This window comes from Talaromyces atroroseus (genome assembly GCF_001907595.1).
Source record: "Talaromyces atroroseus strain IBT 11181 chromosome Unknown scaffold_10, whole genome shotgun sequence".
Classification (NCBI taxonomy): domain Eukaryota; kingdom Fungi; phylum Ascomycota; class Eurotiomycetes; order Eurotiales; family Trichocomaceae; genus Talaromyces; species Talaromyces atroroseus.
In genome coordinates, this window is record NW_017971442.1 from 678,708 (window position 1) to 693,188 (window position 14,481).

Here is a 14,481-nt window from a genome sequence, read left to right on the forward strand (position 1 = left end):
TAACCATGATAGAGTTATCTTATGGGAATTCGCGCTTGGCTGCATTTTCCATCACGTCGTGCTAGTTTGCCTAGGGTATAAATATTACTACAGGCAACCTCCCTCTGCTGCCACAGATCTTCGGTCAAAACCCACACATGTAATCCAGATGTCTTCCTACAGCGGAATACAGAACACGGCCATCACCGGCCTTTTCCTCAGTACCATAGCACTTTTCAGCCGACTACTTGTCAGATGGCTCGGTGTTTCAGGACCTACCGCTGACGACTGTAAGCATTCATCTGTTCCCATGGATCGGTGCAATTTACTGATAACCGACAGACAGTGTGATCCTGGCCTGGGTAGGTTGCTTCGTGGAGATCTGGTCTTTCGATGTCGTGACTGAACCTGTTAGCTGTTTCGTTCATCACCCAAATCACTATTCTCTGTAAGAGTTCTGATCCCCCAAGCTGGATACGTACTTGTGTCCCACAGATGGTCTAGATCACGGCGGGCTTGGATCCATATCGTCTTCCTTGAGTCATCCACAATCGAGTCATATCAGAAGATATGATTAAATTTGAATGAATCAGGGGGTGTTGGCTGACGACAATCACAGCGCTTCCTGTTGGCAGCATGCGCGTTTGTCATGACCACCACCGCGACCCGAATCACCCACTTGTTACTGTTCCACCGTCTCCTATCAGCAGCCCCAGCCTTCCCCCTTGGCGGCAAGCTTGTGGGTGGTGGGTACACTGTTGGCCAATTCATCGCTGGTCATCTTGGGATGTTCGATCTTTGCCTGCCACCCGATTGCAAAAGCCTGGCATGTGGCCCAGCCTGGGTCCTGTATCAATCGTGCAACTATCTACATGACAATCGCGGTGTTCAATATTGTGTCGGATGTGGGTTTGACGATCCTAACGGTATTTGTCGTTCTATCATTGCCTCTCTCTCATTCCCAAAGGTCACAAGTATTTGGGATGATGTTGATCGGATTGGTGTTGTAAGCCCTGCCCGCTCGGGGACCTCGAAAAGTCCGAAATAACAAGAGCAGCACGGTGGTCATCAGTGCAATCCCCTTGAAGGTGACCGTCCCTTTGCTTCATTCTGATGTACCAACGTTCATGATGGCTCCGGTTGCCTTGCTTGTGTATGTCTCGAACGCCAGCACCAGAGGGAAGTGCTGACTCAAGTAATAGTTCGTTAGAGGCCAACTATGTCATAGCCACAGAGTGCATTCCGTCTTTTCGACGAGGCTTTCAGCTTTTTGTGATTGGTAGCCGTACCGAGAAGATTCTTATAGCATAGTGTATTGGACCTGGAACTGGAGTCATGATACTGACCTGTCATGCAACGTCTCGGATGTGCGTTTGAACGGAGCCCTCGCAGCACGGACACGTAAGATTACATAGGACAAGAGATTCAAGTATAGCTCCACCTAAACAGAAAGTGCACTAAATCGGTGAATTGAAGATGACGTTGATCCACAGAAACCAAAAGAACAGACGCTACGTCTGGTCAAAATTGACATCCTCGAAGCTATCAGAACTACATTCCTCCACTTCAGCTACATACACAAACAAAAACTCCTCGTGATGGCAATTGTTTTACATTTCCCGTGGGTCTGACTCCCCCAATACTTAAGACCTGCCAGAGCCGTTGGACAAAGAAGAAATCATAAGAAATTGACTTTAGAATGGGTATTGGCCTAAGAAAGGGGTCACTCTTTGCGATAAGAAGGCAGAGATTTCCCTCGTCTCTGGCAGCGACAATGCGAAAATCAAGTATCCCTCTTTCCGTATTATTGCTTTCACATTGCAGCAAGTGGATCTTTCTCGTTGTTGAATCGCCTCTTTAGCGAAGGTACTCGGGTCTATATTATCATCATCCGAGGGCGAACTCACACCAAACCACGGCATTTTTGAATTGCTCAAAACGGTAGGGTACTGAAACCGTTATAGTAAATTCATCGATAATAATCTCTCAAGTGCTGGTATTTCTTTCTTCTACATGTTCCTGATTGACGATGAACATTGCGAGATGTGGAACGCGTAAAGAACCGGCCACAGTCTAGGCACTGGAACCTTTTTGCCTTTCCTTCCTTTTCTCGGATATGGCGGCGATAATTCCCCAAAGATGAAAATCTTCGACCAGCACAATTATGATTCCAGCATCTGATTTCTGACTGATCTGATTTATCTTTTGCTTGTTGCTGTTGTTGCTGTTGCTGTTGCTGCTGTCTCCGAAGAGAATTCGTGCTGCTTGGTGGTGTGAACGACGTTGGTGTTTGGGTAGAATATGAAGGTTGTGAAGAATGCACTGCATAGCTCCTCGTATTTAGTTGCTGGATCTCTGGCAATAATGAAGGCCACACTAAGGCATTAGATAGGGACGGCGGTTGTTCAATATCGGTATGAAATATAGGATCGAGATTAACTTCCATATCAGTTCTTGAACCTCGATCAAAATCCACCATTCCAAACGTATAAAGCTTGTCTAATCTCCATAGTTCACTGGGAATTCCTTCTGCCGATGAAGGATCTTGTTCATATGTAACGTTCATTGCAAAATTTGTAAGTTTGGAAGAGTGACGAAAAGCTTCAATAGCATAAGGGAACGAGGTGAAGTATAAAACAAAGAAGACAGTAGTAAAAAATCGCACAAGTATGACTAGGTACTAGTTATAAAGTTGATCATTCGATGTGTGACACATTGTCGGACAAAAAAGCCACAAAGACCGAAATACGCTGTTTGATTGTTGGTGTGTAGTGATAAAAGTTGGTTTACTTTTTATCGTAGTATGCAAGATTAATCTTTGGTCTCGCAGCTTGAAATTCGTTATATAGAATCTGACGTCTGTTATAATGCAAACCAAGCTCTTATGATGACATTTATTGTATGTGTTATACTCACCCTGCCAGCTTTCCTTCCAAACAAAATCTTCTAGTTTTACCGGCGGCCTAGTCATCCCCTAGCCAATATTCTCTTTGAGCTCAATTAATTCAATTCACTCTATTATTAAAAGTGAGAGGCAGAAATACTACACCTTACATAGGAGTGCAGATAATTTCTTCGGAACTATGATACAGCCCTGATCCGAAACTGCCTTCCCGATTTTACGTCTTTTTCCATAATTGTTTCTGCCTTGGGCTAGTAGGGGTACAGTTAGTTCTTTGAACAAGGAAGGAGGGAAAGAAAGTTGTCTTATCTCAGAGATTAATTTGAATCGGCATATGCGAAATACTTATGATGCTTCTCTGGTTGGTATTAATAGATGATGCACTGGCGGCAAAAACATCAGCTGTTCTGGGGGGACATGGTAATACCAGTTAACAAATTGCGTTGTCATTGGGCAATTTGTAACAGAGTTCTCATAACGCATTGAAGCCAGGCAGATTTTGAAGTAGAAAGGTGTTGCACGCACTGGCTGAGCATGCGTTAGATAGAGGCTATGAGTATGTCGAACCAAAAATATCTCTATACCAAAAAGGAATGTCCCTTGTGGGGAGGTATAAGGGTATTATTCAGACTTCATTTGCAATTTCTGACACTATGCATAATGTCACAAGTGACTGGCGGGGACTAAAAAATACCTCAAGATACAGTAAACCCAGTTTATATGTTAACAGATCAATTCGCAGTTATATAAAGGGAAATTCAAGCAATGTTATTGGCTATCCTAATTATAGCCTCTGCCTCCGTTAAGAACGAGGTGGAAGTGGGCCTTATACCCACGGTGCTTTAGTTCTAGAGCATTCTACTGGCTTGATTACCGGGTAAAGTGGAGAATTGTTCCCGTTATACCCGTGCCCCTCCCGATGTGGGTGCGCTCCGGCTCAACGAAAGATCTTCAGTCGTCATATGCAAATAAAACACCAAAAACACCGTCCAAATGACTTCAAATCAGTAGGAAAAAGGAGATCTGGCAAAAGCGAAGGCTCTAGAAACCTATGAGCTTGACAAAAATCAAAAAAATTTTCAGATTTATCGCGCAAATATAAGGCGCCTTATCGGAGTACGTTATGAACCGGTTTTACTGTATTCACATGCAGCTAGAATTGTCATGCAAGGTCATTGTTTTCGCTGATGAGGGTTCTAGAAATTATTCAATCTTGGTATTTCCACTACTAGTCAGTAGAATTCTAGGAACTACATGGATTCAGTGAAAACCACCAATGCTAATGCGGTGCAATACAGTCGGTTAAACATGCATGTTCTACTGCAAGTCGTACTATGAAAGGAGGCTGCGGAAACGTTGTATGATAAACCAACCATGCTTCAGCTCATCGTTAGGAAGTGGACCATTGTACAGTACTATGAATTCTAGTTGGATACCAGGCGACTTACGAGTAAATACATCACCGCCGTCCCATGTGTAGTACTCCTGCCTCAGTCAAAATGGATATTAAAAGAGTTGCTGTGTCTCAAATTAATCTTTAAACGACTGAGATATATATCCTTGCTTATTAATTATCATCTCTGCCCTATTCGTGCTGAGAATGCTGTAATTGAAATTCAACTTGCCGCTCCGTATATGTTTGCGAAGCTCCTAATTCCTGTAGCTGCAGGTAATTTTCAGTTGACAGGGTCCTCTTATCAAGAGACAGTAGGGCTGGTGCCTTACCTTCCTCGCAATGATAGCGAATTTTTTTGTTTCCCAATAATTGTAGGCCTCACGAAGCAGCTTGATCTGGATAGAAATGTTAGAGCTAACCGAAGGAGTAACAATGCTAGAAGCAAGAAACACACATACATCTGAGTATCTCCATATCCCTGCCCTTTTCCGTCGGCGTATCATGCGCATCTGGAGGCTCGCATTGCTCATAACCTTGCCAAATCGCTGGGAAAATAACTCGGAGATTTTCTTCCAAGGTATATTCTGGGCTCGAAGGCTCTGAATAAAGCTATTCTCTGTATGTAGAACGGATTTGCGTCTTGTTTTCTCTCGTGTTGTATCCCGCCTAGTTTTAGGTTGAGGCTGCATTGGCACGTTGATATTCATCGGCGGGAGTAGGCAAGGGGACGCGCGCCCTGATTCAAACATGTCGTCGCCGAGCATCATCGTCCCATCTTGCTCAAAATCAACATTTAGATCCACATTGAGATCTTCAAGCAGAAATGGTGCATGATATGCGTTGATATTGCTTGTGCCGTGATAATTCATGCCGTTGTCAAGCAGAGTCTGAGGAACATAACCGTAATCGGGGCCCATATACTGAGTACCTCCGAGAGGCATCAACTGGTCATTTCTTGCGATTATGTTGACGTCGTTGTTGTGCGGCTAGCAGCAAGGGTTAGAGCGCATCCAAGCGGTAATCGTAATAGTCGAGCTCGACATACAGATTGGGCAGTACAATTCCAAATATCTCCCATTACCTCTATCTCTCCGATATTCTCAAAAAGATTCGCCATGATTGTACTTCTTGAGAAACGAACAATAGTTGAAACCCAGTCCCAACACAGCCTGGCACATCAAAAGAGATTCTTGACGTGCTTAATCCACGGGGTTATATACCTCTTAAAAGGCCGCTTGCCTAAAAATAGATGGTGTGCGGCCCCCAGATCGCAGATAGCTACCGCATCGCACCATTGTCTCAAAAAGGCTCTGGTACGGCACTACGGATCATATCCATGTCAGGGACCACTCCCAGAAACTTGACTGCTGTATCGACAGTTCTCGCTCGCCAATCATAACCAGACGTTTCGAGTCAAGACCGCATATAGTATCTAGATGCACGATACTAAGCCTTTGAGGACAGATGTGCTTAGCTTGATATATTGAGATCAAAACTATATTAGCGTAAAATAGGAATAGACTGATTGAAGAATCTGCCGTGTTCACGCACTTGTGGACTATAATCCAAGCGCCTAGGTCGGGCTCCAAGTCTCATCAAACGTCGCGATATGCCATTGGGGAAGAATCACGTGGATTCAAAACGTAACGCAAGGGATATTGACAAATAACGAGCAGCCTGTAGACTCCAATTCCCTGTTTCTGATCTCCCCGTTCTTTCCATTGTCTATATCAGTGTTGGCTGCAGCCCGTGCTGTGGAATCTATAGGGTCGCAAGTAGGCAGCAGGCAAGATTGATTGGTCAAGGCAGTCGAAGAATTTGTCAGTTTGTCTGTGTCCTGCAGGCGTCCCTGCAGGGCGTTTATTGTGACATAGCTACCAAAATAATAGGTGTTGCGCTGAGTCCTTGATGCCTTCTCATCCTCAATTACAAGCTCTCAGGATCTCGGATGCTACATGTAGGGCACCCTAATAGCTGCTAGAAAACGCCAGCAACATCTTATTGGCCTTAAGAGTTCGCCGTAATGGACGAATCATACTTTTTCCTATTTCATGGCCTGATAGAATATCATCGGGTGTCGTCTCCACTCTCTGTTTTTCCCTTTTTAGCATCTTCTTGATTAACAGCTGCTTTATGATTATGCGTGCTAGGATCCTGGCATCTTGTCCTTGTTTCATAGTTCGATACATTGATAATTACTCTACTTACTATTGGTCGATGTTGAGCATCGCAGTGAGGAATCATTTGGTCATCTTAATATCCGGGCATATTTGTATTCAATACCTCATTTTTGCAAAGGCTCTTATCTAGAGAAGCAGGGATCAAAGTAATTGCTAGCACTAGGGTATGTATTTGTTATAACCATATACATCCACATTCGCCAACATTTACAAAGTTGTGTGGCGCTCTTCTTGGTGACAGTGCATACACCTCCACTCCACATCAAGGAGCCAGAACTGGTTAGGGCACCGAAACACGCTATGGAAGGTGAAAATAGTTCCCGTTATTGCTCAATATGCGCGAGGCTCTAGTGTACCTTAACTAGCGCTTGCGTGCATGCGCCGAAGGCGGAGAAACTCGCAAACACAACCAAGATACCACTGCAAAGCCTGCCAGGTCCAAGGAGATTTATCGCGATGCGAATTTGTCTTCAGAAAGAATGTTCATTGCCTATAGTCAGCGAAGGACCATTGAACAATCCTTTTGCAAACCATCTGCTAGAATATAGATTTTGTTAAATATGTAGAATTGGAGCCCTGAAATAAGCGCACCGGCCAGATATAATTTTTGTTTCCTTTCAACGCCTTGCAGAGATCTTTTGCACCTCACCTTTACAACACCCCTAAGACATGACAGACCATTGGAGTGGTCGTGAAACGCACCAGGGACTTGACGAGGCACATTACTCCAAAGCCACAGCAACGACGGAAAATAACGATGGGAACACCAACTAAACGTGAGTATTTGCAACTGTACGAATTAGATGACCACAGATTTTAGTACTGCCCAACATCACATGTACCTACTTATAACTAGGCTTAGTATCCTTGCAACCCTTTCAAAACCCGCCAAAGCTTAGTCATCGGATGAGTTCAAATGTCAAGAATCAACTAGACTAAAAGCATGTGCATATAGGGGTAGGAAATAGGCAGCAAACGTGATAAGTGTGTCGTCGGGAGGCAGATTTACAACAGCTGATCGGTGGATCGGTGGACTTGTTAAGGGTGGTGTGGGCCTCTATATATTGATGATTGGTTACTAACTTACTCGGCAGACGGCAACTATACCTGGTTGGGAACCATTAAATACTAACCTCTTCTGTAGTAGGGTAGTTGAGTAGAACGTAGGGCCTCTCAGGGCAATAATATACCTAGACGTGAGTTTGACCTGGAGATGAAGAGTGTTCTGATATTAATCCATTAACTTATCAACAAATTGAATGCCCTTTGCTCCTACATTGAATAGACTTAATATAGGGTGGCCTGCCTTTCCTTATAGCCAGGTTCTACCGCAACCCATCTAGATAAGTATCTTAGAATTAATGCCTAACGACAATCTTCCCTCCGGCATCGTGTGAATCGAGCATTTCATGCGCCTTATGAAAATCCTTCCACTCAAAACAATGCGTCGACTTAGCATCCAATACCCCTCTTTCCCGCTTCCGCATAATCTCCTGCAAAGGTATGGCAGACAAAGGGAAATCCTTGGATCCCAGGACTCTACTATGGGACAAACAAAATTGAATGCCAGACTTTATCTGCACCACAGGATTAAATTCTGGCACAGGCGCCAGGCCTCCAACCATCCTGCTTGCAGCATTCGACCGCCCGTACGAGTGAGATTAATCGATTCCAACAAGACACTATTGCCAATCAAGTTGAGTACTTTGTCAAATGTGTGGTCTGCAGGGAATTGAGACGCTAGTTGCCTCTGCTAAATTTTAGATTCTTCGATTCTTCCCCGCCCATTTTCTGCAACATATTAAATCGTTCCTGCGTCTGGTGGTTGCAGTGATTCTGGTACCTGCGTTGACAGCGAGATTCACCGCGGCCTGGCCGATGGTAGAAGCTGCGCCTCTTATCGTTTGGCTCCACATCGGGTTGAATAAACCTCCGGCAATGCGGCGAGGTCTGCCCACGACAACGATGTCTGGATGGGTATGGCATTTGAGACTGGCACGGTCACGTATTGCCTGTAGCCGCCTGGACGGTTGCCTCTCCATCCCATGACTGCGGCTACTTTAGTTCCGATAGATATTTCGTTTGATAGACATGATTCAACCGCGCCGACGCATTACAGTCCCGTGACTAGGTTCCATTCGTCCCATTCGCCTTTTCGCATGTGCATCTCCGCATAGTTGAGGCTAAATGCTTTGACTTGGATGAGGACTTCGCCTTGAGTGGGTGTTGGTTTCGGCATTTGTTGATACTCGAGGACCGATGGGCCGTCGAGTCGGGATATGACGATGGCTTCCATGGTGGACATGTCGGCGCTCGATTCACTGTCAGAAATTAATCCGAATAAAGGATAGTGATGGATCGGGGCAGCATATGTTCTTATGACTAGTGAATAGACAGACTTTTAGGTATCCAGGGTACCATCGAGTCTATTTATATTCGATATCCGGAGTTCTTCCAGTTACTCGTATCAGTCTCAGCGATTCATATGCCAGTTCTCTAGGTATGAAGTGTTTGCTTCCTTTGCCAGGTTTGTATGCTTTGGCATGTATGCTCTGGGTGAACAAATCGGAAAGCTGTGCAAACAGGCTTGCCCGGAATGGCAATTCGCACCCCAACTGCAATAGGTATACCTATATACGCCACGAAGTCATAATCAGCATGTACGGTAGGTTGATATTCAAAGGCGCAAATCATACCTAGGCCTAAGAATTGGACAATTAGAGAATACACGAATAGACAATCGCATACATTATAAATTATCTCACACCGAAGAAAGCATATACTAACCGAACTAATCGACTGGGTCACTAACTGACCGACCCGTCTCCTCTCCTGTACAAATTGTAGTGTACTAATGTACCATATACCAATGAATCCTTTGGTGCAACATCCAATAATAACTAAAGGGAAGGAAAAGAGAAAAGTGATATAAGACAGGAATAATAGAAATTACCTACACCAGAGGGGGGGGATAAAAAATATTCAAAAAAGAAGAAAGACACCCCAAACGGTCAACAGAAGACCATTTCCATGTAGCAGAACCTGCAGTCATCAGAACGCTCAGAAAGACTCAAAAGTATGGTGAGACTCCCAAAATGAGGCAGCAGAACAAGAAACAAAAAAAAGAAATAAACAAGATGAGGGCCGAGACGTGAAAAACAGTGGGTAAGGAAAAACACGAGACCAGAGATGCATGCATCAGACCAAATATTGGGAATAATGGGAATAGAAAACTCCTTCGAGAAAACCCCAGTAAAAGGAAACCCACCCCTTTTGTGCCAATCCTGTGCCAACCAGTCCGGGGCCAAAACAAAGTGAACAAACAACAAACACATAGCAAAAACCATCCAAACAAGCCGTGCTCCATAGAGAAACAAAATGACAATCCCATATATCACTCGATTTCCCATAACCGAAAACTTGAAACAGATTGAAAAGAGTAAAGAAAAATACCCCTGCCTTGACTTCTCACATAATATGTACGTTCGCTTTTGTCGCCCCAAGAAATGACTCGAACTTCTTGCCAATTAAATCCAACAATGCTGCAACTCACAACGCCAACGGTGCTTCGAATACACTGCAGGTATAACCCGAGAGAGAGATGAAAGAAAAGGAAGAAAATATCAGAGGTCAAGTCAGATCAACCCCAGACAGAGGCCTGTACTCCAAGGTTCTTGGAACCCCAGACACCACTGTTACTGCCCCATCCGGAAGTGAATGCGTTCTCTTTCCCACCGGCGTGTCCGGAGTTGGTAGGGTTGGATGCCGAAGATGTCGATCGCTCATTGACAGTATTGGCACTTTCATTAGGGGCAAATCCGAAGCCTAATGGCGAAGGTAACGGCGTAGTGGACCGCTTAGTGAACGCTGGATTGGGTGCCTGGCTAGTAGCTGGCTGAGAAGGTCGAGAGCCAATGGGTCCTACAGAGCCGATAGGAGCGGCTGCTGACTTGGATGACAACTGACGAGATGAGGGCGAGTCCGCTCCAGGAGAGGAAGTCGACGTCACAGGCTGCTCAACGCTGGCGGCGTCGTACAGACCGTATGAAGGGTTGGCACCGGTGTTTGGAGAAGTGGTGCTATTGGTACTGCCTCGCGGGGATTGTCGGCCTGCTGCAGACGAGTTTGGCCCACTGCCCTGGGCCAGTCCTTCGGATTGTGGACCAAACGGATCAACTGCTCGAGGGGAGGGTCCACGAACGCCGCCACTGACAGAAGTTGGAGTGCCGCTGTTGTTGTCGGCGCGAACACTGTTGGCATCATCCCCTAGAGAACCCGGGGCAAAGAAAGCCGGGCTTTCATTGCCATACAAGGCACGATGCTGGCGTGCAATCAGCTCGCGGCGACTTTCCTCGCTCATTGCAGCGGGACTCAGAGAGCGGTCGGATTTGTTTCCCGACATCTCAGCAAGAAGGCCTTTGAAAATAGAAAGGATATGTTAAAATTTTGTATGATACAAAAATAAAAGAAAAAGAGGCTGCTTCGCTACGCCAAACAGAAGAAAGGAAAGATCAAATAAAGATAGACAAGGAAAGGTAAGGGCTAGTGACAAAAAAAAATAGAAAGCGGCGTTCATCACATACTTCGATTGTACTGCTGCTCCTGGTGATAGTTGCGGAGCTCTCGCTCACGCTGTGCGGCCATTCGGCGCTTTGCCTGCAGCATCTGCTCTGTTTCGGACTGACGACCCTGGAAGCGCTGCGAAGCATAGAATCCCTGAAGGGCTGTTCCTGGGTGGATGCGAGACTGGTCGAAATCGCTCACCGAATGGTGACGCTGGGGTGGCATGCCTCCTGCCATACGGGGATCTAGATAAAGCGTGCGATTAGACAAAGAAACGACTCTTTTCAATTGCTGGTCGTGCGAGTCATACCGTATTCCGGAAAATGGCGCCCCATCATCATCATCGGCATGGATTCCCTCCGCGATCCGGCGAAGAGTTTCCCACTCTTGACTAGATTATCGATTGCGCGATCTACCTCGTCGAACTGGGATGAGAAGGCGGACGGTTCATCCCTCTGAGAGACTGAGCTGGTGCCTGGGAAGCGAAATGAAGATAAGCACCTCGGTTTTGTTTTCCTTTTATTATCGGAAGCAACTCTGCTTACCTGACCGAGATGGGGGGACGGGCTGTTCCCACGACGCTTGACGAACAGGGGCTTGCCAGCCCTGTGGCTCATAATATGCGGACGACATGGCTGTGATAAAAACCGAGGGGGAGAAGGGGTGCTCAGGCGGGTGAGGCGATGTTCGACAAATATTCCAAGGTAATCCGTTCGAGGGCTCTGGGTCGACAGCACACACAAGTAAGCGGGATATTCACAGCCAGTGTGGAACATCGGTAATCAATGAGAAGAAAAGGCAATTCCGAAGCGTGGCTATAGAAGATGCCAACAGTGACAGCGATGATATAGGGGTGTGCTTTTTTCCTCTCGAAGCTCCGTCGGCGCACGACGCATCCGATTGCCGAGAATCGTCTCTGATAATGAATAACAGGGGAGGGACGAAAGGAGCAGCGCCGGAGAAGAATAAAAAAAAAACGACAGAGGGACTGATAAGAAAAATAGGACAGGTGGAAAGACGATGATAGGATTAATAATAAGGACCATAGTAAAGACCTCACTTACACCAAACACAAACCGTAAACCGACCCGTGGAAAAATTTTAGGATTCCCCTACCACGACAGCTGATCGGGGTAGTGCGCCAAACGCAGGACGGCGATTCCTTGACGTAGGACGACCGGGTAGACCGGGGGAAAATAAGAAGAGAAGAAGAGGAGGGGGGTAAGGAAGAAAGAAAGGAATGTCAACCAAGGCTGAGAGGGAGGAAGAAGAGGGGGGGAAGAGAGAGAGCGGCAGAGAAAAAGAGAAGGACAGAATTGCTTAGGCCGCGGAGAGACACGGAGGGAGCGAGATTGCCCTCCCAGCGCCTTTCCTGGGGGGGGCTTTCCCTTAGCGGCTTAACGTTTAGTTGAGGGCAAGCTTGCTTATTTAATAATCATGTATCATTTAGTAGTTAACTGACTAGATTTCGTTTGATTTTTTCATATTTCTTGTTTGGTGTTGCATTATTTTGCTTTTTTGGTTTCGTCTCGAGGCTGTACTCCGGCTGCCTGCCTCTTTAATAAACCTCGCGGCGCCATCCTGACTACACCTCAGAACTGCGCTCGGTGAAGTACTCCTTTTTCCCCTGCGATGGATGCAGTGGAGGACGCAGCCCCGTTCGGTGGAGAGCGTCTAACTTGTTCAGACTGCTCAGTGCTAACGGCGTCGTAACTCCGTACGACGTAGTTACCATTATGGATCAGTCGCTTACCGGAGATTTGCGCTTTTGATTAGGGGATACTATTTCGGCATCCAACACGCAGTATCATACAATCCCTGGATAGTTATATGACATGCTCTTATACATCCGTACTTCTCCCGGGCTTCTAGAATAGGTCAAAAACTGCCTCGCAAGCACTGCAGCCCATTCGCCAACGAGCCGCGGGCGCTAGTAAGGATCAACGTATTAATACCGAGTAATTTGACTTCCAAAGTCAAATCCAAGCCAGTCTTGGCTATTCCCTTCGCGCTGATACGGCGCTTTTCATACGCGCTAGTATCGGCTTTACGACTTAGCCCCAAGCCTGTCCAATCAGCTTACAGTCTGCGGCTTGTGACAGCATCGTAACTGTGCAGTATGTAGCAATTCTAACGGTATGGATAGGTTCAGGGTGACATCCATATAATTATATAGTATGTAGTTATCCTCTCAAGCCTATTTGTTTGGTTAGGGATCAAAGAGTGAATGCATTCTATGGCAATCTGAAATTTCTTCGGCGCGGATATGATATAATACCCAGTACATAGCCAACTATCCAGCGCCACTGAGATTGATAACATTGCTCCCTTGTTCAGGTGCGATATGAGTGAGCATCTCAGTTTTGTAGGAATTCTGTCTGACGCCAGCATCGAGGAGCGAAGTGTACTAACTAAGTACCTAGTCGGACAGAGAAATTATACGGTGTGTAACGTCCAGCTGAAGATACGTATATGTATACATTCGTGGGAATAGCTAGAGAACGATGCATACCATGTTATGCCTCATGTCCCGGACCAGCTCTACGGACAAATGCCTTTCGGATTTCCTGTCTCGATCTCTTGAACGTTGCTTTTGCCGCGACATATGTTGAATGTGCCGCTGATTGCACCGCCATGTAGTATTCACGCGGCGTAGTTGCAGTATAAACGCCGTTTAGAATGTGGCGGCGTGCCTTGAAAGGCAGAAATTATCGCACAGTAAAGGAAGATGGCAGCGCTGCCTGAGGCTCCCGCCCGACGCATAGGGAAAGACCAACCCCATGGCCGCACCTGCCCCCGTAACGGTACGTACAGTCCGTCTCGCGCAGTTTCCTCCCTCGAAAAGTAGTTAGCGCGGGCTCTTCTGGTCACGCCGAGTCCCCCCAAGTAATTCTCCTCCATAACAAATTCAACCCACTCCAGACATTCCAGCCTCTGATTTCAAGATTCCCTTTTCTTTTTTTTTTATTTCCTTTCGTTTGTCCCTTCTTCTTCCTGACTCATTTTGCCGAGAAGAGGCAAGCGGCGTTCTTTGCCATAACATAACATAACTAGTTGTTTAGGTTGGCGGCGCTGCCTCCACGGGGACTACCGCCAGTACACCACCACGTACCGATACTCCTGCCACTACGACTAGTTAAACATCACCTCGACTCCTCCATTTTCCCACCCGCTCTCGTCTACTACTGCGATTTCTGTTTTGGAAACCTTAAAAATCCAAGCTTCTTCTCTACACAGATCAGCCGTCTGCGGAGCCGCCTGGTTCGCGGTGATTTCTCTCTCTTTCCCTTGTTCTCGCGTAAGTCCTTTTTTCTTTTTACGCATGTCGCTTCGCCTCAGGAGAACTTGTCGACCACAGGACCGGGTAAATTGAGGGGATGCGAGAAACATACAAGAGTCATTTATGCTCATTTATGACTACATTTTGAGCCCTTTCTTCCCCCGGTCTTTTTTTTTCGGCG

At 46.2% G+C, this 14,481-nt stretch overlaps 4 protein-coding genes across 4 annotated transcripts; 1 reads left to right on the forward strand and 3 right to left on the reverse strand.

Moving 5' to 3' along the window:
• Window positions 1-148: 148 nt before the first annotated feature.
• UA08_07034 (hypothetical protein) lies at window positions 149-483 on the forward strand (the record flags this gene model as incomplete). Its single annotated transcript, XM_020261930.1, has 3 exons — window positions 149-269; window positions 322-341; window positions 475-483. The coding sequence occupies 3 exons, from the start codon at window positions 149-151 to the stop codon at window positions 481-483; spliced, it is 150 nt and encodes a 49-aa protein (XP_020117661.1).
• A 3,983-nt stretch (window positions 484-4,466) lies between these two features.
• Window positions 4,467-5,394, reverse strand: UA08_07035 (hypothetical protein; the record flags this gene model as incomplete). The annotated part of the gene is made up of 4 exons (XM_020261931.1): window positions 4,467-4,544; window positions 4,607-4,672; window positions 4,736-5,263; window positions 5,323-5,394. The coding sequence occupies 4 exons, from the start codon at window positions 5,392-5,394 to the stop codon at window positions 4,467-4,469; spliced, it is 744 nt and encodes a 247-aa protein (XP_020117664.1).
• A 3,176-nt stretch (window positions 5,395-8,570) lies between these two features.
• On the reverse strand, window positions 8,571-8,762 carry UA08_07036 (hypothetical protein; the record flags this gene model as incomplete). The annotated part of the gene is made up of 1 exon (XM_020261932.1): window positions 8,571-8,762. The coding sequence occupies one exon, from the start codon at window positions 8,760-8,762 to the stop codon at window positions 8,571-8,573; it is 192 nt and encodes a 63-aa protein (XP_020117663.1).
• Window positions 8,763-10,097: 1,335 nt separating this feature from the next.
• Window positions 10,098-11,653, reverse strand: UA08_07037 (hypothetical protein; the record flags this gene model as incomplete). The annotated part of the gene is made up of 4 exons (XM_020261933.1): window positions 10,098-10,873; window positions 11,041-11,265; window positions 11,331-11,495; window positions 11,566-11,653. The coding sequence occupies 4 exons, from the start codon at window positions 11,651-11,653 to the stop codon at window positions 10,098-10,100; spliced, it is 1,254 nt and encodes a 417-aa protein (XP_020117748.1).
• Window positions 11,654-14,481: the final 2,828 nt, after the last annotated feature.